Raw genomic sequence first — 27357 nt, forward strand, 5'->3', positions numbered from 1 at the left:
GGAGACAAGTCAGGAGGAAAAAGCCACCAGTGACCTTACAGGTAAGGTCTTACACACCCATTAAATTATCACACCATCATGTCCTTCATCTATGCCATCACACCTCCCGATGAAATCACCCATCCCTATGCACCCGCACAAGAAATTACGTGATCTGCTTATTTTTATCTAGTGCAATACTAAAAATGACATACTATAAGAACCAGAAACTGCACAGGGCCAAATTACGCCAGCAACTCAGCACTAGATACAGCCAACTCTACCCATTATTGTATCACTCCCATTGTACTACCCAACCATGCTGCATCCTGCAATTGCCCTACAAATGGTTAACACGTCTCACCATCCTCTGTCGCAGCCCCTCATTTCCCTGCCCACTCATGGGCAACAACTTTCCAAACATCTCCTTACACTCCTCTTCCCCGCCACTCCTCCCCCCATCCCATTACATCCCTCCCCACTATCAGCACTGAACATGTTTGCATAGTCAGACCAAGGTGGTCAGCAGTCCTGGACCATATTGACAGTTTAACGAAATAGATACATTTCCTGAAGAAAAGATGTTCTTAGTAGACCCTAAATTAGGCAATTCAAATTTGTCCTTTGTCTAGAAGTACTCTGCATCACGCTAGTCATACCACTTGCGACCAGCTGATTAAATTAAAGCAATAGTAAGTCTTGACAATTTAAGTTGTGGGATGTGGACGGAGTCTAGTTAATGAATATCTGCTTATTTTACTTAGAGTAGCAGGTGCACATGACAGCAAAACTAGATCAGTCGTAAGACCGTCTTAGAGCTAGGTTTCGATAAAACCCAATATGTCAAGTACAAATAGATCAATTCAGGTTGCATGCAAAGTCACCAAGGCATGGACACTATCAGAAATGGAACTGGGAGGGTATTACAGAAAGTGTAAACCCCTTTAAGTGTTAGGAGGATTAAAACTTGGAGGGCATACATGAGGGGCTGGGGACACATTAAAGGCAGGGTCTGGGCTGTGCATAATTGGATTGTGGCTTCTTTTCAACTGTTTGGCTTGGGGTAGGGGCGTCATGATGTGGATAGCTTTAAACACCAAGATGAAAAATGTATAGGGAACGCTCCAGGTGCAGATAACGATCCAACTGGGAGCCAGTTGAAGTGGGGGGGCTGATTAATAATGGCAACAACCTATGGGGGCAGTGGTGGTGGTTGGGGGGAGCCTAGTTTGCTCATGACAAGTAGATTGTAGGTTTATTAACCTGGCTTCTTGAATGGAGGGTACAGACAGCTTTTTTGATTAGAAGATGGATTGTAGCATCTGTGGCAGTACAGGTTGTGAAGGGGACCAGCTAGATTTATGCTGAGATAACTGGACCACCAGGTCTCTGCTACAGTAGAGGCAGACTGTCGGAGAAACATAGTAGAATGCTAAATGCTGCGGAGGTATAAATTGGACTCCTAGTAAGATTAGCATTAAGCAGCATTGAGCTATCCTGTGATTTACAGTGATGTCAGATCAGATGGCAATTTCAAAAGCCACTGACACTGAACAAACAGGTAGGAAGGAGGGATGCCGACAAATGCCACTGACCATGGTTACAGAAAATGCATCCAATGTCTATTTTACAAACTGAGATGGGGGGCGAGGTGTTGTGGCAACCAGTTACCTGCAAAGCATCGAGGTGCAACAATACAGCATACTATTGACAGAGCATAACACTGCTGTGACAAACTTCTCCCTACACATCACTACATCACAGTATTTTATGGAGCACGTGGTAGAGGGTGTCTGTAGCAGTGTCATCCATTAGTGAGGATTGCGGGTCTCCTTGGTGCTCAAAAGTGGTGACTCCAGCATGAGCAGCATTAGTCCTTGATTTTGATGGCGCAGAAAGCCAGTGCATGGTTCTGTAAAGATGGGTGGCCTGACGCTGCATGTTTTCACCCACCCCATGTTTCTCTAATAGTGGACTCGCAGTAAGAGCCCGCTAAAAGCACTCATTTCAACAAGAGAAATCAAACTTGCTCTGGTAAAATCAAGTACACTGAAGGTGTACCACTATCCAGCGAGGTTGGCTACGGTCCCCTCTCCAGGCTACACTGAAAGTGTACAGTTTAGACATTTTTACCTCAATGAGTAGTGGAGAAACTGCCTATTCACCCTCTCCTGAGTTCAGTCAGGTCACCTACAACTTAAGTCCTTGCCTATCGCTTGTGTGTACTTAAGTGGACTACGGGTGTCCATATGTTTGACTCTACTGGTTCACCAAGGAGGAGGCCATGCCCCCAGGAGCTATAAAATGCAACTAACGGATCCACCTTCAGTAAGATCCTAAAAACTAACCTGTTCTCAGGAAATATTTATATTACCGGCTTTAAATCTAGAGCGAGTGCACCTATTTGGGACAAAGGGCACGGCTACAGAACAGGAAACGTTACTGCAGGTTGTCTTGTCACTACTTATGAGACAGCCTCCCTGCTCCTTTATGAGATGCTGCCTAGCAACCAGTACAAAACTTCTGACTTATGGACTTGTGAGCATCTGAATTCTAAGGGTCCTGTGGAACTGAACTGAAATCAGAACAAGTCCCGTCCATTTCCCCTGAATGTCAGGAAACGGAGACTACTTAGAGGTCACTGATCCACAACCCACATCTCAGAACCTACAGGGGGGTAACAATGGTGAAAAATCAAATCTTCCTGCTGAAGAGTGGTGCTGGGAACAACGCTCAGATACTCCACATTACAGTGGCACAATTCTATAGTTCATCCAGTATTAGTTGGATACAATTTTAAGAAAATTCCACTTTTTTCACAAATTCAGTTCCAATTAACCAACCTAGCCAAGACAAAGCAAGGAGCCCACTCCTGGTCACTGCCACAATACCCTCATGGGTAATAGTGCACTTTACAAATTAACACAACAAATAAAAGTTCAAATACATGGTAAAATAAGTCTTCAGCCTGGCATCAAGTTACGTACAATGTCATTAGAACAATGACTCTACCAGATGTGCAAGGGCTGGAAAATTAACACTACGGGTGCTGGGTGCTCAGGAGGGTGTGGCTTGAGGAACCAATATGGGGGGCTTTGAATGAGCTCTGCCACGAAGCCCAGTTTATCCTTTACTTATCTGTCTACAGGCGCTGCATCAAGCGCTGTAGGATGGTAAATTGCCAGTTACTCACCCGGCAGCTGGAGATGTTTGATACCTACTGTGCTGCACATGGGTACTGCTGAAGAACAGGGCCTGCAGGCGCAAGAGCGAGGAGGAGGCTGCCAGAACTGGTGAAGGGAGGAGTGGCAGAGGGAGGAGCCGGAGCTCCCCACGCTGGCTGGCAGCTGTGGTCGCTGCAGGTGCGCCTGCTGCATCTAGGGCAATCCCGTGGTGCACGGCCACCCAGTGCACATTAGAGGTTGGTGAGGCAGGTGAGTGGTGGAGAGGGAGGTCTCTGCAGGCGCATCCACGGGTTCTGGTGCACCTGCGGGGAAGGAAGAGGCGCTAGGCCTTGCCACCTGTTTGGCCGGGCTGGTCCCCTTGCAAGGGTCTGTGGCATCTGCCTCATGAGGCGAGGAGGAGGAGTGGGATGGAGTGATCGGCAGGTGGATCTGCCTTTGGGGAGGTGGACTCGAGGGAGTATCCCTGAATTTACCAGAGGGGTGGACGGCTCCCTGTCTGGAGTAGCACCAGCACTATAGATTGGTGGCCGCGGGGCTGTGGATGCTGTCAGTGGGCGTGCCCCAACCCCTGCCCGCACCCCTTCAGAAAGCTGATAGAGGGGGTAAGTGGTGGACCAGTCTGATATGGGCTGTTGACCCCCCCTCCCCCGACTAGGAAATTTGGAGCAATGTGGCCCAGGGAGTGAGGGTATGTGAAGGTGGACTGTTGGCTCCAAACCTGCTGTCTTTTGGTGTGATACTGTCGCAGGCAGCAACGGAGACCATGTTAACGAATGCTGTTGTGACATGTAAGGAGTGGCTGAGGTGTTAATTATTGGGTTCACCCACCCTGCACTACCGTTGCCCCTAATACACCAGTGCGATGAAGTGAAAATTGCTCGCCCAAAATGGAATATCAATGGCGGGCCTGAGTTGCATCATCCTGCAGATTGTGGCACTTGAGAATGCAACAGTGCAGCACTGGAGAGCTGAGTGACTGGTCACAACTGCCAAACAATACACAGCATCTTGGTGGGATAAGGTGATTGGGGTGATCTGTCCCCAGCCACCTGCATCATGGGGTGACTGGGCAGAGGAGCCACTGCCCATCCTGGTGTGCAGAGTTCCGGTTCTCGATGGACTGTAAACTGGATGCAGTGTTGGAGATGATTGAGCATCTTGGTGCATTTTTAGACCAAACCAGACCATCTCTGTAGCATAATATCGACACTGTGGCGACTGCTCTCACTTTGCTCCATGCGGACCACCACAAGCTAGCTGTTAAGTCTTGTGCCATGGAACACACCTTACACAAACGTGTTCCCAAGATCCAACAAGTGGAAACCTCTGCGCAGTCTTTACTGGGGAAGGTAGCTGCCCTGGAGAGGAGACTGGAAGACTGAATGGTGTTCCAAGAGAAACATCCCAGTGGTGGGCATTATCAGAGGGGGTTGAGGGAAGCAACCCTGTGTCCTACTTGGAAAGGTGGATAAGGGAGCCGAGCTGATCCCTGCTGAGGCGAACACACCCATCTTCACTTTGGAGCGGGCTCATCGGGTGCCAGTACGTCTCCCGCCACCAGGGACGGGCCCGTGCCCTCTTTTGTTCCACTTATGTCATTATGTGGATAGAGACTCCATACTGCGTGAACCAAGGGCGCTCCAAGACATCCAAGTTGACAATGCCAAAGTCATGCTATTCCCTGATTAATACCATGGCTGTACAAAAACAAGGGCGCTCTTTGTCTGTGAAATGCCAGCTGCAGAACCTTAATATGACGTATTCTCTCCTTTTTCCTGCAAAGCTCCACGTTGTGGCACAGTGTAGGAGGCTGGACTGGCTTGTAGTGGGTACCAAGGTGTACTTACACCTTGCACCAGGCCCAGGTATCCCTTATTAGTGTAGAGGGGTGTCTAGCAGCTTAGGCTGATAGAAAAGGTAGCTATGGAGAGCAGCTTAGGCTGAACTAGGAGACGAGTGAAGCTCCTACAGTACCACTAGTGTCATGCACAATATCATAAGAAAACACAATACACAGATCTACTAAAAATAAAGGTACTTTATTTTTATGACAATATGCCAAAAGTATCTCAGTGAGTACCCTCAGTATGAGGATAGCAAATATACACAAGATATATGTACACAATACCAAAATATGCAGTAATAGCAATAGAAAACAGTGCAAACAATGTATAGTCACAATAGAATGCAATGGGGGCACATAGGGATAGGGGCAACACAAACCATATACTATAGAAGTGGAATGCGAACCACGAATGGACCCCAAACCTATGTGACCTTGTAGAGGGTCGCTGGGACTGTAAGAAAACAGTGAGGGTTAGAAAAATAGCCCACCCAAAGACCCTGAAAAGTGGGAGCAAAGTGCACCTAAGTTCCCCAGAGAGCACAGAAGTCGTGATAGGGGAATTCTGCAAGAAACAACAACATCAGCAATGCAACAACAATGGATTTCCTGACGAGGGTACCTGTGGAACAAGGGGACCAAGTCCAAGAGTCACGATCAAGTCGTGAGTGGGCAGATGCCCAGGAAATGCCAGCTGTGGGTGCAAAGAAGCTGCCACCGGATGGTAGAAGCTGTGGATTCTGCAAGAACGACAAGGGCTAGAAACTTCCCCTTTGGAGGATGGATGTCCCACGTCATGAAGAGTCGTGCAGAAGTGTTTCCGTGCAGAAAGACCGCAAACAAGCCTTGCTAGCTGCAAGGGTCGCGGTTAGGGTTTTTGGATGCTGCTGTGGCCCAGGAGGGACCAGGATGTCACCAATTGTGTGAGGAGACAGAGGGGGCGCCCAGCAAGAGAAGGAGCCCACTCAGAAGCAAGCAGCACCCGCAGAAGTGCCGGAACAGGCACTACGAAGTGGAGTGAACCGGAGTTCACCCGAAGTCACAAAAGAGGGTCCCACGACGCCGAAGGACAACTCAGGAGGTCGTGCACTGCAGGTTAGAGTGCCGGGGACCCAGGCTTGGCTGTGCACAAAGGAAATCCTAGAAGAGTGCACAGGAGCCGGAGTAGCTGCAAAACACGCGGTTCCCAGCAATGCAGTCTAGCGTGGGGAGGCAAGGACTTACCTCCACCAAACTTGGACTGAAGAGTCACTGGACTCTGGGAGTCACTTGGACAGAGTTGCCGAGTTCAAGGGACCTCGCTCGTCGTGCTGAGAGGAGACCCAGAGGACCAGTGATGCAGTTCTTTGGTGCCTGCGGATGCAGGGGGAAGATTCCATCGACCCACGGGAGATTTCTTCGGAGCTTCTAGTGCAGAGAGGAGGCAGACTACCCCCACAGCATGCACCACCAGGAAAACAGTTGAGAAGGCGGCAGGATCAGCGTTACAAGGTCGCAGTAGTCGTCTTTGCTACTTTGTTGCAGTTTTGCAGGCTTCCAGCGCGGTCAGCAGTCGATTCCTTGGCAGAAGGTGAAGAGAGAGATGCAGAGGAACTCTGATGAGATCTTGCATTCGTTATCTAAGGAATTCCCCAAAGCAGAGACCCTAAATAGCCAGAAAAGGAGGTTTGGCTACTTAGGAGAGAGGATAGGCTAGCAACACTTGGAGGAGCCTATCAGAAGGAGTCTCTGACGTCACCTGCTGGCCCTGGCCACTCAGAGCAGTCCAGTGTGCCAGCAGCACCTCTGTTTCCAAGATGGCAGAGGTCTGGAGCACACTGGAGGAGCTCTGGGCACCTCCCAGGGGAGGTGCAGGTCAGGGGAGTGGTCACTCCCCTTTCCTTTGTCCAGTTTCGCGCCAGAGCAGGGCTGAGGGATCCCTGAACCGGTGCAGACTGGCTTATGCAGAGATGGGCACCATCTGTGCCCATCAAAGCATTTCCAGAGGCTGGGGGAGGCTACTCCTCCCCAGCCCTGACACCTTATTCCAAAGGGAGAGGGTGTAACACCCTCTCTCTGAGGAAGTCCTTTGTTCTGCCTTCCTGGGCCAACCCTGGCTGGACCCCAGGAGGGCAGAAACCTGTCTGAGGGGTTGGCAGCAGCAGCTGCAGTGAAACCCCAGGAAAGGTGGTTTGGCAGTACCCGGGTCTGAGCTAGAGACTCGGGGGATCATGGAATTGTCTCCCCAATGCCAGAATGGCATTGGGGTGACAATTCCATGATCTTAGACATGTTACATGGCCATGTTCGGAGTTACCATTGTGACGCTATACATATGTTGTGACATATGTATAGTGCACGCATGTAATGGTGTCCCCGCACTCACAAAGTCTGGGGAATTTGCCCTGAACAATGTGGGAGCACCTTGGCTAGTGCCAGGGTGCCCACACATTAAGTAACTTAGCACCCAACCTTTACCAGGTAAAGGTTAGACATATAGGTGACTTATAAGTTACTTAAGTGCAGTGGTAAATGGCTGTGAAATAACGTGGACGTTATTTCACTCAGGCTGCACTGGCAGGCCTATGTAAAAATGGTCAGATCTCCCTATGGGTGGCACAAGAAATGCTGCAGCCCATAGGGGTCTCCTGGAACCCCAATACCCTGGGTACCTCAGTACCATATACTAGGGAATTATAAGGGTGTTCCAGTATGCCAATGTAAATTGGTGAAATTGGTCACTAGCCTGTTAGTGACAATTTGGAAAGAAATGAGAGAGCATAACCACTGAGGTTCTGGATAGCAGAGCCTCAGTGAGACAGTTAGTCGTAACACATACAGGGCACACTTATGAGCACTGGGGCCCTGGCTGGCAGGGTCCCAGTGACACATACAACTAAAACAACTTATATACAGTGAAATATGGGGGTAACATGCCAGGTAAGATGGTACTTTCCTGCACACAGGTACTACCGAGATTCTTTGCTACACCTGAGGTTGCTTAGGAGTGGCTGGAGTCAACGGGCCAGGCCCGACAGACTGTCACCAGAGGCTTGAGGTGGCCCCTCTGGACGGGTCACTGCAGACAGCAGGAGAAATTGTTTGAGATGGCAATTCTAATTAACCCCTTAGCTGCTGTCCCCCCCGTGTCTCCCAGGGTATTTTTAAATTATTTTATATATATATATATATATATATATATATATATATATATATATATATATATATATATATATATATATATATATACATACACACACACACACATACACACATACACACCCCACCAAGGATTTTTGACCCCCTCCCTGGTGTCAGCCACTGGTCATGACCTGCACCAGAGAGGTAGTGTGGGCGTCTGCCACAGTTAACACCATTTACTAACACTATCTCACTACCACTGTAATGATCAACAGGTTTATATATCTGCATAACTATCGATCACTTGTAATGATTCAGGTGTCTGGAAAATGCTCTTGGGACCTTTCTCCTTGATCCTGCCCCTTCTTGCCTGGCCCCTCCACTTTCTGCTCTCTCCTCCCAGCCCCTTTTTCTCTGCTGCTGCTTACAGAAATTATGTATATTTCTGATGGATGAGGCTGATGGATCAGGCTGTATTCAAGGCAACGTTAAATTTCCCCGTTTTGCTTGCCTAAATGATGATGACTGGGACCTCCACAGTTGCACTCCTCTTGCCAAACCCCCTTATAGGTACTCTTTTATTCCTAGTTGAGCCTAACTGAAGTTTGGGTGGAAGCAGTTTGTGTCTCTGCCCTTATGGTGTTCACACTAAGCAATTTAGCGGCACGTGTTTTGCTGCATTGGTTTGTTACTAGATGGAGCCTCTACCTCTGCCCGTTCCCAGCGACCCCTCCCCCCAACGACTAAGGGGTGCATGTGTTGGCACACCTTTCCTGGGTATGATGCTGCACCCCCACTAATTACCAATGGCTCCTACTAACATTGAATGTGAGAGGCACACATCCCAGAGCGTAAATGCTCCATTTACACATTCCTCAAAAGGCATTCTGTTTATATTGGATTTTTGCAGGAAACGCACCTCACATTGTCAGATGCCAGAAGGCTGCAGCAGCGCTGGCATGGGCAGTTATTCACAACACACTTCTCCTATGCTAGGGGTGCTCTTATGTGGGTTAAGCTGGGTACCCCCTTTGTAACCGAGGAGCAGGTAACTGATGTTGAAGGTAGTTATGTATTTATACATGGATGATTTGATGGCTGCACAATAATTTTAGGGTCTATCTATGCACCAAACACAGCAGGCTTCATTCTTGCACAGGCTGTCTAGTGTGCTGTTCTGTTAGAGTCATCCTTTGGCTCGTTGAGGTGGGTGGGGGGCTTTAAGTTTCATTGACCTTGGGCCTGACCGCTTCTTTCACCCACAGCACCTGTAATACATGCAAGCTCGCTGGGTAGTTGGTTCCAAAACTGACACTTGACAGATATTTGGCACCACCGACATGAACAGGTTCCAGTCTACTCATACTGTTTTGCCCCACACAACCTGCATGCAAGACTAGACAGAATCCTTTGTACTGACAACTTAATACCCACTGTGTTACACAGACTACCTAGGCTGCACCCACTCCGATTACCCACAATACTTTCAACTGGCAAGAGACAATTATGCTCCTGCCATACACACACGGAGCCTAAGGCCGGAGGCTCAATGGATGCCCCCTTTCGGGAGTCTCTGTAGAGCCATCACTGAATACTTTAATAGCAATGACCAGATGCCCTCATCAAGAAGCCTGGAGCGGGACGTATTCAAAGTCACTATGTGGGATCACTGTTTGGGTATGCAGTGGAACATGCACAGGTCGATTGAAGGGGACCTAACACTGGTGAAGGAAACACTAAGTCAAGAAAAACGTGCACTACAGAACCCAATGGGGCAGCGTGGCCTAGCAGACATTCACAGGGAGCGAGTATGCCTGCTGGACCATCTACATTGCCTTAAGTAGGCTGCACATTCAGCTCGTACACATGCTGTGGAAGACCGGTCAGGTCGGTTGCTGTCCTGGTTGATACATCGGGAACAGACCACCTCTCCAATACTGGCGCTGCACACCCAACAGGAAATACACAATCTCCCACATCACTATACACTCATGTACCAATCAGTAACAGCAGGCCCTGTGGATTAGGATGCATTTCACTCCCCACTCCCCCTGCCTCACAGATGAGCAGTGGGAGGAACTGGAGGTACCACTAATGTTGAATGAGTTACATGAGAGCATACATGCTCTTACCACTGGAAAGACCCCGGGTCCGGATGGCCTCCTGTAGGAGGCTGGACTGGCTTGTAGTGAGTACCAAGGGGTACTTGCACCTTGCACCAGGCCCAGTTATCCCTTATTAGTGTATAGGGTGTCTAGCAGCTTAGGCTGATAGATAATGGTAGCTTAGCAGAGCAGCTTAGGCTGAACTAGGAGACGAGTGAAGCTCCTACAGTACCACTTAGTGTCATATGCACAATATGATAAGAAAACACAATACACAGTTATACTAAAAATAAAGGTACTTTATTTTTATGACAATATGCCAAAGTATCTCAGAGTGTACCCTCAGTGAGAGGATAGGAAATATACACAATATATATACACAATAGCAAAAATATGCAGTATAGTCTTAGAAAACAGTGCAAACAATGTATAGTTACAATAGGATGCAATGGGGACACATAGGGATAGGAGCAACACAAACCATATACTCCAAAAGTGGAATGCGAACCACAAATGGACCCCAAACCTATGTGACCTTGTAGAGGGTCGCTGGGACTATTAGAAAATAGTGAGAGTTAGAAAAATAACCCTCCCCAAGACCCTGAAAAGTCAGTGCAAAGTGCACTAAAGTTCCCCTAAGGATAAAGAAGTCGTGTTAGAGGAATAATGCAGGAAAGACAAACCAACAATGCAACGATGGATTTCCAATCTTGGGTATCTGTGGAACAAGGGGACCAAGTCCAAAAGTCACAAGCAAGTCGGAGATGGGCAGATGCCCAGGAAATGCCAGCTGTGGATGCAAAGAAGCTTCTACTGGACAGAAGCTGAGGTTTCTACAGGAACGAAAAGGGCTAGAGACTTCCCCTTTGGTGGACAGATCCCTCTCGCCGTGGAGAGTCGTGCAGAAGTGTTTTCCCGCCGAAAGAATGCCAACAAGCCTTGCTAGCTGCAAATCGTACGGTTAGCGTTTTTGGACGCTGCTGTGGCCCAGGAGGGACCAGGAGGTCGCAAATTGGACCAGGAGGTAGAGGGGACGTAGAGCATGACAAGGAGCCCTCTTAGCAGCAGGTATCACCCGGAGAAGTGCCAGAAACAGGCACTACGAGGATGCGTGAAACGGTGCTCACCCGAAGTCGCACAAAGAAGTCCCACGTCGCCGGAGAACAACTTAGGAGGTCGTGCAATTCAGGTTAGAGTGCCGTGGACCCAGGCTGGACTGTGCACAAAGGATTTCCGCCGGAAGTGCACGGAGGCCGGAGTAGCTGCAAAAGTCGCGGTTCCCAGCAATGCAGTCTAGCGAGGTGAGGCAAGGACTTACCTCCACCAAACTTGGACTGAAGAGTCACTGGACTGTGGGGGTCACTTGGACAGAGTTGCTGGATTCGAGGGACCTCGCTCGTCGTGCTGAGAGGAGACCCAAGGGACCGGTAATGCAGCTTTTTGGTGCCTGCGGTTGCAGGGGGAAGATTCCGTCGACCCACGGGAGATTTCTTCGGAGCTTCTAGTGCAGAGAGGAGGCAGACTACCCCCACAGCATGCACCACCAGGAAAACAGTCGAGAAGGCGGCAGGATCAGCGTTACAGAGTTGCAGTAGTCGTCTTTGCTACTATGTTGCAGGTTTGCAGGCTTCCAGCGCGGTCAGCAGTCGATTCCTTGGCAGAAGGTGAAGAGAGAGATGCAGAGGAACTCGGATGAGCTCTTGCATTCGTTATCTAAAGTTTCCCCAGAGACAGAGACCCTAAATAGCCAGAAAAGAGGGTTTGGCTACCTAGGAGAGAGAGTAGGCTAGCAACACCTGAAGGAGCCTATCACAAGGAGTCTCCGACATCACCTGGTGGCACTGGCCACTCAGAGCAGTCCAGTGTGCCAGCAGCACCTCTGTTTCCAAGATGGCAGAGGTCTGGAGCACACTGGAGGAGCTCTGGACACCTCCAGGGGAGGTGCAGGTCAGGGGAGTGGTCACTCCCCTTTCCTTTGTCCAGTTTCACGCCAGAGCAGGGCTAAGGGGTCCCCTGAACCGGTGTAGACTGGCTTATGCAGAATTGGGCACATCTGTGCCCAAGAAAGCATTTCCAGAGGCTGGGGGAGGCTACTCCTCCCCTGCCTTCACACCATTTTCCAAAGGGAGAGGGTGTAACACCCTCTCTCAGAGGAAGTCCTTTGTTCTGCCATCCTGGGCCAGGCCTAGCTGGACCCCAGGAGGGCAGCTGCCTGTCTGAGGGGTTGGCAGCAGCAGCAGCTGCAGTGAAACCCCAGGAAGGGCAGCTTGGCAGTACCAGGGTCTGTGCTACAGACCACTGGGATCATGGAATTGTGCCAACTATGCCGGGATGGCATAGAGGGGGCAATTCCATGATCATAGACATGTTACATGGCCATATTCTGAGTTACCATTGTGAAGCTACATATAGGTAGTGACCTATATGTAGTGCACGCGTGTAATGGTGTCCCCGCACTCACAAAGTCCGGGGAATTGGCCCTGAACAATGTGGGGGCACCTTGGCTAGTGCCAGGGTGCCCTCACACTAAGTAACTTTGCACCTAACCTTTACCAGGTAAAGGTTAGACATATAGGTGACTTATAAGTTAATTAAGTGCAGTGTAAAATGGCTGTGAAATAACGTGGACGTTATTTCACTCAGGCTGCAGTGGCAGGCCTGTGTAAGAATTGTCAGAGTTCCCTATGGGTGGCAAAAGAAATGCTGCAGCCCATAGGGATCTCCTGGAACCCCAATACCCTGGGTACCTCAGTACCATATACTAGGGAATTATAAGGGTGTTCCAGTAAGCCAATGTAAATTGGTAAAATTGGTCACTAGCCTGTTAGTGACAATTTGAAAGAAATGAGAGAGCATAACCACTGAGGTTCTGGTTAGCGGAGCCTCAGTGAGACAGTTAGGCTTCACACAGGGAACACATACATATAGGCCACAAACTTATGAACACTGGGGTCCTGACTAGCAGGGTCCCAGTGACACATAACAAACATACTGCAAACATAGGGTTTTCACTATGAGCACTGGGCCCTGGCAAGCAGGATACCAGTGAGACAGTGAAAACACCCTGACATACACTCACAAACAGGCCCAAAGTGGGGGTAACAAGGCTAGAAAGAGGCTACTTTCTCACACCTCCCAGCTGAATTTTATAAAGCTTACGCCCCTACAATTGCCCTTCGTCTACTAGGCGTGCATGAGGAGGCATTATCTGTAGCCACTTAATCTGCTTCTCACAGCAAGGCACTGCCGATTTCCCTTCCAAAACCTGTCTGGGAAGCAGCAGCACTAGGCTCCTATAGACTGCTGGCTATTCTTAGCACTGAATATAAAATTCTGGCTAAAACACTTGTGATTCGCTTTGCGCCTTTGGTCCCCACACTGGTTCACCCAGACCAGAATGGATTTGTACCAACACACAGCACATAGTTGAACCTCTGTCACTTCTTCCGTGTCATGAAATACTCCATGCATGCCTGGCCTACTGCTGGATGCCTGGTACTCTACTTTGAAAAGGCCATTGATTCATTGGAATAACCCTTTTTATTTTGGCTCCTGTGCTGCTATGGCCCCGGTTTTTGCGACTAGTATAGCTGTTACACACATCTTTGATCAGAGTCAAAGCTGGCTCTGCCATATCTTAACAGATCCCAATAGGTAGGGGGACCAGTCAGGGCTGTACCTTCTCTTCTCAATAGCAATTTAACCTTTGGCAGCAGAGCTCTGCTGTCAGGGGCGAGATGGGGCATCCTGTTGGAAGACGGGCCCCATGTGGTGTCTTTATACACAGATGGCCGCCTTCTCTATTTTAGAACTATGTCCCTGCAGAAGTTGCTGAAGTGATACAATGCTTTGTCTACCTATCTGACCTGCGTGTCAACTGGGGTAAATCATGCTTGTTCCCCTTACACCAGGAGGCGCAGGACCCAGCCCTGGGACTCTCTGGTGCAACCTAGAACATTTAGATATCTCAGAGTACGAATATATTATTCACTGACTGACATGCATGACAAATTTTGTACAGGTGGTCACCTCTATTTACACTCAAATGCCCTTCTGGCAGACCTTGCTTTTATCTGCGATGGGCCAAGGGGCCCTCCTGAAGATGGAGGTGCTTCCCAGTCTTTTGTATTACTTCTCCAATCTTCCTGCTTGTGTCCTGGCCATGTTTTTTCAGGGAATTTGAGCCCAGGATCAGGGAAATCATTTTGAATACAGGCTGCTACCAAAACTTTGTGCCGCTGGATAGGGGTGGGCTGGCAGTGCCTAATCTGAAACACTATTACCTGGCTTCCCAATTACAGTGGATAGCTAGATGGCTCTTGAGCCTATAATTACCAAACACAGCTACAGCGCTGTCACCATGGACTTCAGCCAACGTGTCAAACTTATTCCACCCAAACATGCGTGCTAGAGCTCCGGAGACCCTTCTCCTGAGCATGGCGCACCAATGCCATCACAAGGGTATTTACCTCACAAAAGCACTGACTCCCTTTGCGCCAGCCCTGGCCTTACAGGGTATTCCCAGGAGCACCACATTTACATCTGCAGCAGAGTTGGAGGCCTGGCATGCAGTAAGACTACACACACTGGGTGATCTGTAGCAGGACTGCACTCTGACCCCCTTTGACATATTGGCAGCAGAGACTGGTTTACCACCGGGACAATCCCTTCTTTACAACTCTTTGCTGAATCCCTGACACATGTGGGTGAGGTGGGGAGGGGGGGGAGCGTGGGGGGAGGAAATCATTACAACTGCCAACTCATTGGACAATACAATATCTGCAGGTCATGGGCCAGGGTACACATTTGGAGCTTTGGCTAGCTAGCACGTTGCAGGCACACACTGCATCTGCACATGCTTGATTATGTGTCAAGTGGGAAGGCGATCTTTGCCGACCCTTTACACACAGGGAGTGGGAGATAGCTCAGGAAACCCCTACTCGCATAATGCACAGTTCCACCCAATTACATTTTACATACTGCACAGGGCTTCTCACCCCCGGGAAGATTAACAGGTATTTTCGCCGCACTGATGTGTCTTGCTCCAGATATGTGCTTGCTGCGGCACATTTCCTACATATGATAAGGTCATGCCCCTCCCTGCAGGCTTACTGGCCGGGAGTAACGTCACACCTCTGTCTCCACTGCACAACTGCCACTACCTACCTGGGAAGCATGCATATTGGGCCTGTTCCCCAGAACTAAGAAGCACAAGGCAATTTCTAGATTCTTGGGCCTTTTGGCAGCTAAGCGCTTCATTACCAAAAGGTGGATGGTTTCAGAACGCCCCCTTCTATGTAGCATAGATGCGCTCTTTCTTGGTGTCGGTGCAGGCGGAGGGGGCAGCGCTGGATAGAACGGACAACATGGGGCTGTGAAAATACCCACTGCCCTTTAAATGGGAAGATATGCTGACAGAACTTAGGACGCTGCTGAATGAGACCGAGGGCGAGCCGCAGGCCTAGCAGGGCATGTTGCTTAGCTGAGCAGTGCTGGATTGGCAGCTTGTGACCCTCCCCTCCCTTGAGAAGAATTGTAGGGCACTGGAGGGTTCAGCCCCAACCTGGCTCTTTCACTAGGGTGTGGGAATGTCTGAATGGAAGGGGCGAGATGGGAAGCAGGGGAACAATACATGTGTAATGCTATGGGCACGGGCTCTGGTTAGAATTGTTGAAACCATTGTTGAAACCATTGTTGTTACCAACAGTTACTCCAAGTCATACAAAAAAGGAAAAGGTAAATCTTTGTGTTGCAACTGCTCTGCTATTAATTGTTATACATTATGGGACTACAAAGACTTAACTGCAACTCTACACTAACACATGCTATGATGATTGGAGCTCTAGGGGACCCCCGTTATAGTGGCTGTGATCCCCTACCATCCATGTGCACTGTATTCTGTTACTGAAGACACAGTACATGTACACACCTATGTGCGTTGGTGGAACTAGCAATTGCCTGGGACGTATCCCTGACTGCCATTTGATATGTTTAAAATGTTTGGTGTGAAGCTGATTAAGATGTAAAAACCCGAATAAAAAAAGATTTATGAAAAAAAAAATGGGTGCTGGGTACTCAGGACTTGAATACAGGCAAGATGTTTTATAAGTTCTGTGGGAGCGTTTTGCAAAATAGCATTCTAGATCAGCTTATTTTGCACGGCCATACAAGTTCAGATACGTGCAGTTAGAATACTTTTGAGAATAAGGCAAGCAGGTGGGATGCAGGAATATTTACGGTCTTAGAGTGTCCTGTCCATTCAAATTCTCCTAGAAATATCCTCCACAACAGGACATACTGCAATTATATTGTTCGTAGGGTAGTCTACTTGAATCTTCACTTTAGTTCATAGTGAATGCAAGCTTCACTCAGAGTGGCCAGACCTGAGGAAGAAAAACAAATGGGCCACTACCAGTGTAGCTCTTCTCTGGCTGGGTGTAGATCTTAGACTAAAGGCTAGAGTAACACATTTTCCTGATGCATGGTCAGCTTTTACCCTGGGTGGCAGCCTAGAGGAGCCATCTAGCGACTCAGAGCTGGAGTAGCACTTACATTTTGTTGGGGGAAAGCGGGGCAGGAGGGCGACAGAGTTACAGCAAGTCTTACTCTTAGTGCAGTTCATCTTTTGTGATGGTCAGCATCCTATAATACCAAGGTGTCTATAGATAGAACTCTATCCTTACTTAGGATTAGGTACTTTTATTAGGACATCTGACCTCAGGGGGTTGGAAATAGGCACTAACCACATCCTTGCCTACATACTTCAGTAACCACGACCTTTGCCACCATCAAGGTGATGCTTCCTTGCAGGCCACAAGGTGAACTGGTCCAAAATAGTCTAAGTCAGTGGGGTTATCCAAAAGATACTTATACAATCTATGGCAACCTACCTTCTTGGGTCTACCCATACACTTTAGGACCACCATCATACCCATGGTGGTTAATCCTAAACAATAATTTACAGTCATGTTAGAGACTGTTCAGTTAGGGAAGCAAGGTGTTCCATTCACAGATGCCACCCCAGCTCAGAGGGCCAGTAACAATACTTGCACCCTATGACTAGTCAATCAGCGGTCATGAATCTTCAGTTGCACCAAGCCAGGGGATGGACACAGTAATCAGCCATGTTAAGTGCTGCCATTTAGATATACTAAGTGTCAAACTAGGTTGGTGAGCAGCTCACTAAAATTATGTTGTAGACCTGCCAAGGGATAGATTTGTCCCAAGACACTGTCACATGCTCCTCCTGTAGTTTGCACATTCTTGCGGCTGCTTTAGGGGATATAGATGCGCTCTTTAACTTGGACTAGCATTTCCTTGTTAAGTAGTCAAAAGCACAGGTGTGGTCCAAGAAGGTTGCATAGATGTTCGATTGTTTTCAGGATAATATTAAAGTTCTTCTGTGGTATACTTCTTGATTCACTGCTGACTGATCCACAGACATCTTAGGGCTTATTTGTATGTTCTCCCTAAATCCAAAGGAAATTGTTCAAGTTACTTTGGTATAGATTTTGCCTCACAATGAATGAAGCAATTTGGGAGGTAAGATTAAGATCTTCTGTATTTTCTTTTTTTTTATAAAGTGGCACCAATGCAGCACTGGGGACTAAAAGTATTGCTACTGAACACGTATGCCACAAACAACTGGATCAGACTAAAGTCAATATTGTATCCTAGCCTGGAATTCGGCATATGCTTGAATGGGTCGGGGTCTGCAATTACATTGTGCTCCCTAAACAAATTACGTCTTAATGTGCTTCTATAAAGTATACACTGTTACTGGTTCCAAGTCTGAAGCTACCAAAAACGTAATCATCCAAAAAAGATAACATTGACCCATTAGAGATAAAATTATAATGACTCCAATTATTGAGACAAGAACATTGCATTTATTCGCATGCCCAAGCAAATCGCTGGTTACCATTTTAGATTAAAAATATTATATGGGTGCCCCTGTCTTTTGTAGATTTTATTGTGTTGCTGAACTGCAGGATGCTAAGCAGGATACAGGGGATAAGCAGCATTTAATGATGCTGCTATCAGTGAGATTTTAGTCAAAAAATGTCGTGAACCTTTTGATGTCATGGGCCCATGTCCACCACCAGGCTACTGGTAGAGTGATGAAAGCAGTGTGCTACAAGGCAGACACTACGAGGTTCCCTGAAGAGATCTCACTGTGGTGAGGGAGAAGATACTTTTCAAAGGTGTCTGTGCCCAAGACGAGCTGAAGTCACGAGTAGGCAGACCAAGCCTACTCAATTCTGGGTGACATCCATATTAGAGACTTAGTCTGAGTAATTCTGTCCCCGCTGTGAGTGAATAAGACATTTGCTGTACTGTAAATGCAGGAAAATTATTTAGAGGCTAGGCCACATTTCAAGCCCCTTATGGGAAGGCAGGGCACAGAAAAGGATGAATGAAATAGGAACCCCAGGCTGTGATTTTGAGTAGATGGGGGTCTGCTTGATGTAAATTAAGTGTGCCAATCGACTAAAATAATTATACCATGTTTTAGGAAGAGTACAAGCATTTTAGCTCTGATTAGCAGTGGTAAAGTGCAGAGTCCTAAGGCCAACAAAAACAAATTTAGGAAAAAGAGGAGGATTGAAAGCAAAAGGTTTGGTGGGAGGGGGGTGACTCTGCTGAGAGGACCAGGTCCAACACCCAAGAATGGTTTGTGTGCTTACACATCAGGTCAGAAATATGGGTAAAAACAGGTTTACCAAGCGGTTTGTGCTAAAACTTGATGACACGTTAAAAAAAAAAAAAAAAAAAAAGAGAAGATGTGCTATTAATTGAAATGTGTTTTACCAAACTAGTAATACCTAGACTACTAGTTTTACATCAAAGTGCTGTACAGTGCTTGTTATGGACACAGATAAAGCCGGTCTGCGCGCCAACCAGATCCATGCAGGACACGTTAAGGCTGATTCAGCCATTCACAATTTCCAGGTCAGCGATGATCAGACATTTTTCAAAAATGTCACAACAAACATTTGTGGACATGCATACATAATCTTATTTATCAGAACACAGTTTAAGGATACTGAAATTCTGAAAAGAACCCAAATCTAAAACAAATCACATGGATGGTTGTGAATGCGGGTCTAGGATCAGTCAAAAATCATCAAGACCCTATTCCAAACCAAGTGAGCGTCTGGTGCTACATGAACATACTGGAATGCACTCTGCCTGAAAACAGTAACACGATGTTTCATTTTTTTCATTGGGTGTGTAAGCCTTCCCAATCTGCTTCATAATTAAACTAGTACTCATCCTCTGATTCTCTTAATTTTTCGTTTTCTGCTTCTTAATCTACCTTTGGCCTTGAAGCTTGATACCAAACCAGATAAATGTAGCTGTGAGTTTGTACTAAAAGAGCATCAGCATAGTATGCCGGGTCCATGAATCCAGATGGTGACAAAATTAAGCAACGATAAGGTCAACTTCTCCAGCTAGGGCATCCGGGCTGGTTGGAATTCAAAGTGTTCAGAGTTCTAACACAGCCAAGAGAATAAGTCAAGTGCAACAAAAATATGGAATGGTCCATCAGCCTACCACTATATATCATTTAAATGTGAAAAGCATAGTGGGCAAGAGCACCATGTGTGTCAGGGAAAAGTGCCGCTTCAAGTCCTGACCATGGCTGCACCCTGGGTCCAGAATTCGCTGGGCACTACAGGAGACCATGGTCTGCACCATAAGTACTTCGGATAGCAGTGGCAGTGGGATTCCGGGGTGCAGAACCTGGCGCAGGTTTACCGGCAGTGCCCGTGTACATTGAAAATCAGAATAGATTTTTCTAGCCTGGCCTCCCCCGACGTGGCCCTACCATTAATTTTTGGAGGGTTTTTTGACTTTCATATGTGACAATTTCACAATTTAAAGGATTAGGTATGTTACTAGGTCCTGACGATTCGCATAAGGTAATTCCTTGGTAATAAGCGAGAAACATGTTGACCAACTATAAAGAGTTACACAGGGGACCCTGTGTGCTCCGTCTTTTGACGTTTATACCTACCTAGCTTTCATGGGAATTATGGACATTATTCCACTAATTCCCAGCTTTATTTGATTTTAATCTTGTCAGAGGTAGAGTCATGAGTATTAAAATTATTAATTTTTACCTCTAGACATTTTTAATTTTTTCATGTTTACCAATCCTTCACTTCACTTCTTTCTCGACCGGCCACAATCGATTCTTAAAAGATCTCCGGCAAAGAGCCCCCTTGCGGGGCCCGTCAGGCATTGCAGTGCCGGCCTGACGAGGAGCTGGCCCTATGATGAAGCATGTCACCGGATGGTGAGTGAGGGCTCTTGCTTCGATAAAGTTCGCTTTTCATTGACTTGCTGAACTATTTTCTTGAAAGAAACCCTCAGTATTAGGTGGAACCATGTGTAATCTTTTTTGATTTCTTGACCATGGTCTGCACCATAAGTACTTCGGATAGCAGTGGCATAAAGTGGCTTCCCTTACTCTCAATAACGATGGTGATTTGTTAGAGGATGTCAGTGATGTAAACTAAATCATTTATAAGTTATCGGACGTGTGAAGTCATGAGCAGAGTATAGATTACTGTGCCATTTTGATAAAGAAGCACATTTATCTCCACCAAATAGTTTAGAATCAGATTATCCTAAGAAAATGAAACCATGTCAGTGAGTTGGCACTACACTGCCACCATCAAGCAGCAACTAAGTCTTCCCAGAGTTCTTCACTCAACTAATCCAGACCAATATATAAATCTCTATACCGCCTGAGACCATCTATCAAGTTGAAATTAAAGATGAGGAAACAGAGGTGTCATCTCCACAAAAGAACTGCGAACTCAAAGCCCCATACGAAATCTCAGAACTGCCATAAATATCTTCTTACGATGGGCTGGTATCCAAAGAGACAGATATTATCAAGATATCATTCGAGAAAGCAGAACCTTGAACGCATCTGCAATGCTAAAACTCAACTTATACATTCTCACCTCAACAGCAATCATACTGGGGAGACTAAAATGCTGTTAACACCCCATTCTCAATAAAATAAGCACATACCTTAAGGGTAGCAAATTACAGAATCATGCTGGGTCTAAAATGTTACGAAAGGCGTAAAGAATACGTACCAGTAAACTATCCACTCAGCATGAAAAGCATACAATACACTAAGGGGCTTCTGTCTTATTTTAATGTAGCCACCCTCCGTTTTGGGGACAAATTTATTTTTACCAGGGACAAAGGTCATGCTTGCACTCCAATACCACTGGACTCCCTAGCACAATTTGATACCACCACTCATGAGTCAGTACTTCATCACAGAAAGTGGATAAATTTGAAGCATGCTTTCTTGGTTCAGTCCTGCTTTGACAACTGAATTTACCAAATTAAATGGGACTCTTTATTCCCTGCTACTATGTTACTTTGAGCTCCTGAGAACCTGCCCTCGGCCTATTCACCGCTCCCTAATATCATACCCGTGAGAAACCTCATGATGGATACTAGAGATACATTGATCTATGAATCCTCAATCTCAAATTGGTACACACTGCATCTCAAATAGCCTGCCACTAGAAGTCTGTCAAAAACTTGATGCAACAAACTTTTTGGCAAAACCCGGCTATCCCTAAAGGTCTTGCACAGTCAAATTATCTCTAGTTTGCCACAAAACTCAATGGGCACAACCCATATACTGATTCCCAATGTATGCAACTTTGCGGTCTTGTTAGACAAAGATCTCTCACTCACAAACTGTGTGGTCATCCAGAATGTGTTGTATCACCTACGTTTTATTCAAATGATTAGCCTTGTACTTCCCTCCTAGACAACTGCCTTATTTTAAACAGGTGAAATCCCACTAATTATTGTAACAGACTACAAATAACTTTCTGCAAGAAGTCTCAAAATAAACTACAAAGAGCCCATAACAAAGGGCTCTAAAGCTAACAGTTTAAAGGAGTAAAATATGCCAGTTACTGCGAGCCCAGATTATGGAGAAATACAATTTTAAAATGACAGAGCAACATATATATATATATATATACACACACATACACTTTTCATTTGGATAAACTTGGTTACTATGTTTTGCTTCGAATAGACTAATTTGTGCAGGTGTTACATCTCTGCTAACCCCTAATCACATTTGTACTCCAGTTGAGACGATTTTACAGAATCTACACAGAAATTGATTCCAGCAGATTAATTTATTGGTCTGTGCAACCAAATGGAGTGCTGAGATCACAAACCAATTTAGCAGATTACATTAGCTGAATAAGGTTAGAATGTCCCACAGTATTACAACCTGTTCTAGCTTGAAATACTTGAGACTTTTTTATATATACACACAGAGTATAAAACAATCCTACTATGAGTTTGACTTTGGTGGAGGGGCGTAAAGTAGGACAGAGCGGTAATACTCGTTCTTTAGTCTGAAGGGAATATATGCATAAAATACTCCGAAGGCGTGGCGTGCGCTCCTTTTACCTGAATGGCTCGGTCACTGTTTTCCCCTCACTAATGTTTTGCATGACTTACCTCCTTATCGTTGCCCTGTCTCTGGACTTCTTTAATATAAATACCCTGCCGACGTGTGGGTACTCTATATGCCGTTCAGCACTTAACGGGAGTGCATTACTTTCCTCACTATTCCCAGCCTTTACGTATTTATTTTGTTGAATTATTTTTGTGAGAGCCTTGCAGTTGCACTCCTGACAAAGGCCTTGCTACTGGTCTATTGCTGTACGCCTTCATCAACGCCTGGCACCCCCTGCTTTATTTTATTTTTTGTTTCCTTTAGATTTGTAAAGTTATTTTTGCGATTGTCCAGCAGCTGCCAGTGCTAAAGGGGAGCTTGCTTCCGTCTCTGCGTTGCATCCCCTTTCATACTTTATGTCCTTATTTTACCCCGGCCGCCTGCCACCCTGAAAGAGTAACATTATCTTGTAATGTAGCTTCAGAGTGCGTTAAAGCTGCATTCCCGGGTGAGCATCTTCCATCTGTGAGAATGGCCCATTTCTGGGTCGTTCCATCTGACGGCCACGCGAAGTGAATTTGTGCTTTGAAGCAGGGGATACAATACCAAAAACGCATCACTGCAAGACATTCACTTTAAATACATGGTTACGTATTGGACAGCAGGGTGTATAAATATGCCCAAACTGGGGATCATTCGTTTAAGCTGCTAGCTATTGTCATTTCGAAGCCAAGTACTCAATTTCGAAACCTACACTTGACATAAGAAAAAAGTATTAGGGAAAATTTGTTTTTAGCTACTTTACATTTTTGTGGTAAAAATCTTGATTTGTAAAGTGGCAAGACCACTCAGAGCAGCGATAAAAAAAAGTGTGCATTGTCACAAACCTCATGCACCACGTCACGTTTTTTAGTTTCCCACACTTTTGAATTCAGATTTCAACCCCGTTAGCCGTTGAGTATATTCCACACCAGTGCTTGAAATTGAAAAATAGAAGTGCAGGTACCCTGTATCAGAGTACCTGCTTGTTTCTGAGAGGTGCCGGTACTCTCCTATTAAAAGTATTACGTTTTTCTTCAAAAGAGCTGGTACTCTCCCTCAAAATAAAATGTGTCGGTACTCAGTACCAGCCCGTTTAAAGCACAGTTCCACACGTAAAATATTACCTGCCAAATTAATAGAAATGCGAGCTTGGGAGACATGCCAGTCTCCAGAACACGTAGTTGAGGTGCGATGATATAAAAGTATTTTGAAAGCGACAGGTTGGGAGCGTTCGTGTCGTTGTTAGTATCGCTGGGCACAAATGTCCGTTACGTAAGGGCGTGGACGTCTTTAGAAAGACTCCGTTACCACGGAGCATGTGATTATAAAGGGTGCTTACATGCACTCTTTACGTATACCTTCACTTACCTACGATATGAAATATTGGGGGTAGAGATTACCGGGAGTAGTGAGTATGAGGACGTCTGGGGTGCATTTTTGGATGGATGTTTGAGAAGGAGAGACGCATTAAATGTTAGACTTATTTATACGTTCTACAGCCAATGCTTAATTTCTGCCAGTGTTCTATAAAAAACAAAAACGGCTTCCGTTTAGGACAGCCCTCCACATGGTGGCGCTGCCGATTTTGAACACAAACCAAAATAGCGATTCACAATTCCACATACGTTTAGAAACACAAAGGAGCAAGCCCGCTCCATCCTTATTGTAAGTGGATATCACGAAGTTGTTCAATGCAGTGACAACAGGGCAACAGGTAACCTTGGTATTCTGCAATGCATGCTTGTGCAATGGGCGACGCGAACTTCGGCGGCTTTTAAGCAAGGAAACCTTTCTTGTTTCAAATAAAGCACCGTCAATAGTTACCGGCGGTGGTGGGAGAGGGTATTATAGCAGCTCAGCTGGTGCACTGACAAAGGAGGGAAGTTAGGAGCGAGGGTCTGATAGGAGTGAGGGTACTTGCAAGGCAGAGGTGTGCGTTAAATGCTCTGAAAATTATGGGGTGAAATTGGATGTAAGAACCAGTCCTCTTATCTGCAGAGATCAGCGTATCCGGTACAAAACCGCAGGCATTCGTTTATTAGTGTGGGGCACTGCATCCCGCGGGAGATGGTAGTCTGTAGCCTAAAGTTGGGAGCAGGTTTACCTGCAGCCCGGTAACTCCTGCTGCATCCATCCTGCATCTCCCGACTCCATACCGCTGTCGGGCTCAGCGTGCTCCGGGGAAGGTTGACACCCTTCCCACCTTTATAGCCTTTGGTGGGTGGGCGTGACTGCTCGTTGTACTAAAAGCCGGCCCGAGGACAGGTTATGTTGGAGGAGGCGTGGTCCTGGATGCTAATAACGCGGTGATATCCGCGATAAATATGGTAATTAGCAGACTCTGGAGCACGTCTATTTGCCAGGGGGATGACAAGATTAACCAGAGGCCCCAGACGTTTACCTTTAGTGATCCGACTACCTGCGAGACAATGAACTTGAAAGGCATCCACCTGAAGATAGACAATGGAAACAGTAAAAGGACTAGGTGGTGTTACCCAGAGAAATAGAAGACGGAAAGTAGGGCACAAGCTCGTAGTCCTGATTGAAAGAGCCCTGGTGTTATTTTTTAGCTCATAGTATGCTCCAAGTCTGCGGATTTTATTACAAGAATGAAGGCTCCTATTATGCTTCCTTTTCTTGCTTTATTTTTAACAGCAGCCAAGATAACCAAACCAGAACTACATATCGCATGAAACATAGAGAAAAGATGTCAATGATGAAGTCATAAACAGTAACCAATAGAAGACGCTCAATCACAATAATTATCTTAACTGCGAACAAGTCCTCTTTTCTTGCTGCTCGCAGTCAAGATAAGTTCTATTACCTCATCTTTCATATATCTGTTGTTGCGTGTGGTTTATAGTATTAGTATTTTACATTGGTTTTAACCATTACTTATTTTTCCTATGTTTATGATTTAATAGGTTTTCTTTTCTTTCTTTGTAATCATCGCGTTTGCCTAATTGCCGGTTTTTCAAGCGCTCGCGTCGCGCTTCGCGGGCTGAGCCGAACGTTCTTCAGAACGTTCGGCTCTCCCGCCTCGCTCTCTTGGGGTAAGCGTTTTATTTCAGCGCTTACCTCGGAGGAGCTCGGTGGTCCTGTGGTGTCGCGTCGGAAACCTCTCCGTTCATCGGAGAGTCCGTGGCTCTTCAGTCGACCGCTGGGTAGAGTGCGTCTGAAGAGGCTTTTCCCCTCTCTACCGGCTCGGGGAATTTGAAGGGCTGCCACGCCTCTAAGTCCTTATTTGATGGTTGGGGAGTGTCTTCTCTCCACGCCCCCTTTTACCTCACGCCCATTGAATATTTAACCCTTTGTTCGCTGAATTCTTCCTTTTGGGCATACTTTTCATTCCTTTTCATTCCTTTTCAATTTGTGAGCTTTCCTGCCTGGTATCTTAATTTATTTCTTATTTAATAATGTCTAAAAAAGTAGATGATAGTACCAGTGAGGTTGATATGGACAATTTGCGTGCTGATTTGAATTATTTTATTCAAAATACGGTTCAACAAGCTGTATCAACTTCTATGTTACAGATGTCCAAAAAATTGGAATTATCTTTAAAAAAATTGTCCGCTCAGAATTCCAATATTTCTGAACCAGTCAAAGGTAAAAAGCGCACTTTTTCTAAAGTTCAAACGAAATCAAGCGCTGATGACTCTCCCCAGATTGCTGGTCCTTCCCCCCGTAAGGAGCTTAATACGGTGGAAACGGGTCCCTCTCCTCTTAATATAACTCCGTTGAGGGATACTGATGATGACATGGATTATGATGATGGGGAGTATGATGATATTCAGGGTTCTGATGATCTCTGGCAAGGGCCTTTGGAGAAAAGGCAGAAAATTTCTCCTTTTGATTCGAGTTCTTCTCATGATAATGATTTTACTGTTCTTGATGCTTTGGGGGAACCAATGTTTGATCCCACTTTGATACATCACTCAAATTCCACCGAATGGTTCCCGTCTGATCACGTGGCGGAATATGTTTTGTGCCATTTAAGACATTCTTTGGACAAAGCCACAAGAAATAAATTGCAATCAGAATGTCCCCGTCCCTCCCTCCCGCACAGCATCACATCCACGCCTGTAATAGATCCTAATATGGTTTTATTTTTCTCTAAGTTTGGAAAAGATCTGAAGAAAGGGGTTGACCGTGCGTGGACCGTGTGTCAGGACAGACTTTTGGATTTGGTTGGTCCTCTAACCAGAATTCTTGATTTAGCTGAGGATGCCAGGTTGGAAGGCTCACAGATTGATCCTGAATCCCTGTCCAACTGGGCCCAACGGGCAATTTGTTTATTAGGAAATGCAAACACAGCTATTTCCCAGGAGAGACGAAAGAGTCTTTTGCTCAAAATAGAACCTAAATTGGGCAGCTTGGCGTCCAGAGAGGAAGGACTGCAGGCTAACGGTCTTCTTTTTGGGGACTCGTTTATTAAAGAACTCAGTAGATATGTTTCTACTTTTGCAACATTGGATAAGGCTCAGGTCTCGATGAAGAAGATCTTCAACTCTAGGGTTTTTGGCAGGGCCGGTAAAGGAAGGAGCCGCTTTACCGGCCGCTTCGCCTACCGTGGTGGCAGTTTCCGAGGCTCCTCCTTCAATTCCCCTGGGTTCAGACCTC

The 27357-nt window shown here is 46.4% G+C and overlaps 1 protein-coding gene across 1 annotated transcript in view; it reads right to left on the minus strand.

Moving 5' to 3' along the window:
* Positions 1–25212, minus strand: part of LOC138247285 (oocyte-specific histone RNA stem-loop-binding protein 2-like) — a 59596-nt gene extending 34384 nt beyond the window's left edge. The window contains exon 1 of the mRNA XM_069202000.1: positions 24842–25212. Coding sequence (XP_069058101.1) covers positions 24842–24891 — 50 coding nt within the window. The 5' untranslated portion in view covers positions 24892–25212. The remainder of the gene's footprint in view (positions 1–24841) is intronic.
* Positions 25213–27357: the final 2145 nt, after the last annotated feature.

This window comes from Pleurodeles waltl, chromosome 7 (genome assembly GCF_031143425.1).
Source record: "Pleurodeles waltl isolate 20211129_DDA chromosome 7, aPleWal1.hap1.20221129, whole genome shotgun sequence".
NCBI classification, from domain to species: domain Eukaryota; kingdom Metazoa; phylum Chordata; class Amphibia; order Caudata; family Salamandridae; genus Pleurodeles; species Pleurodeles waltl.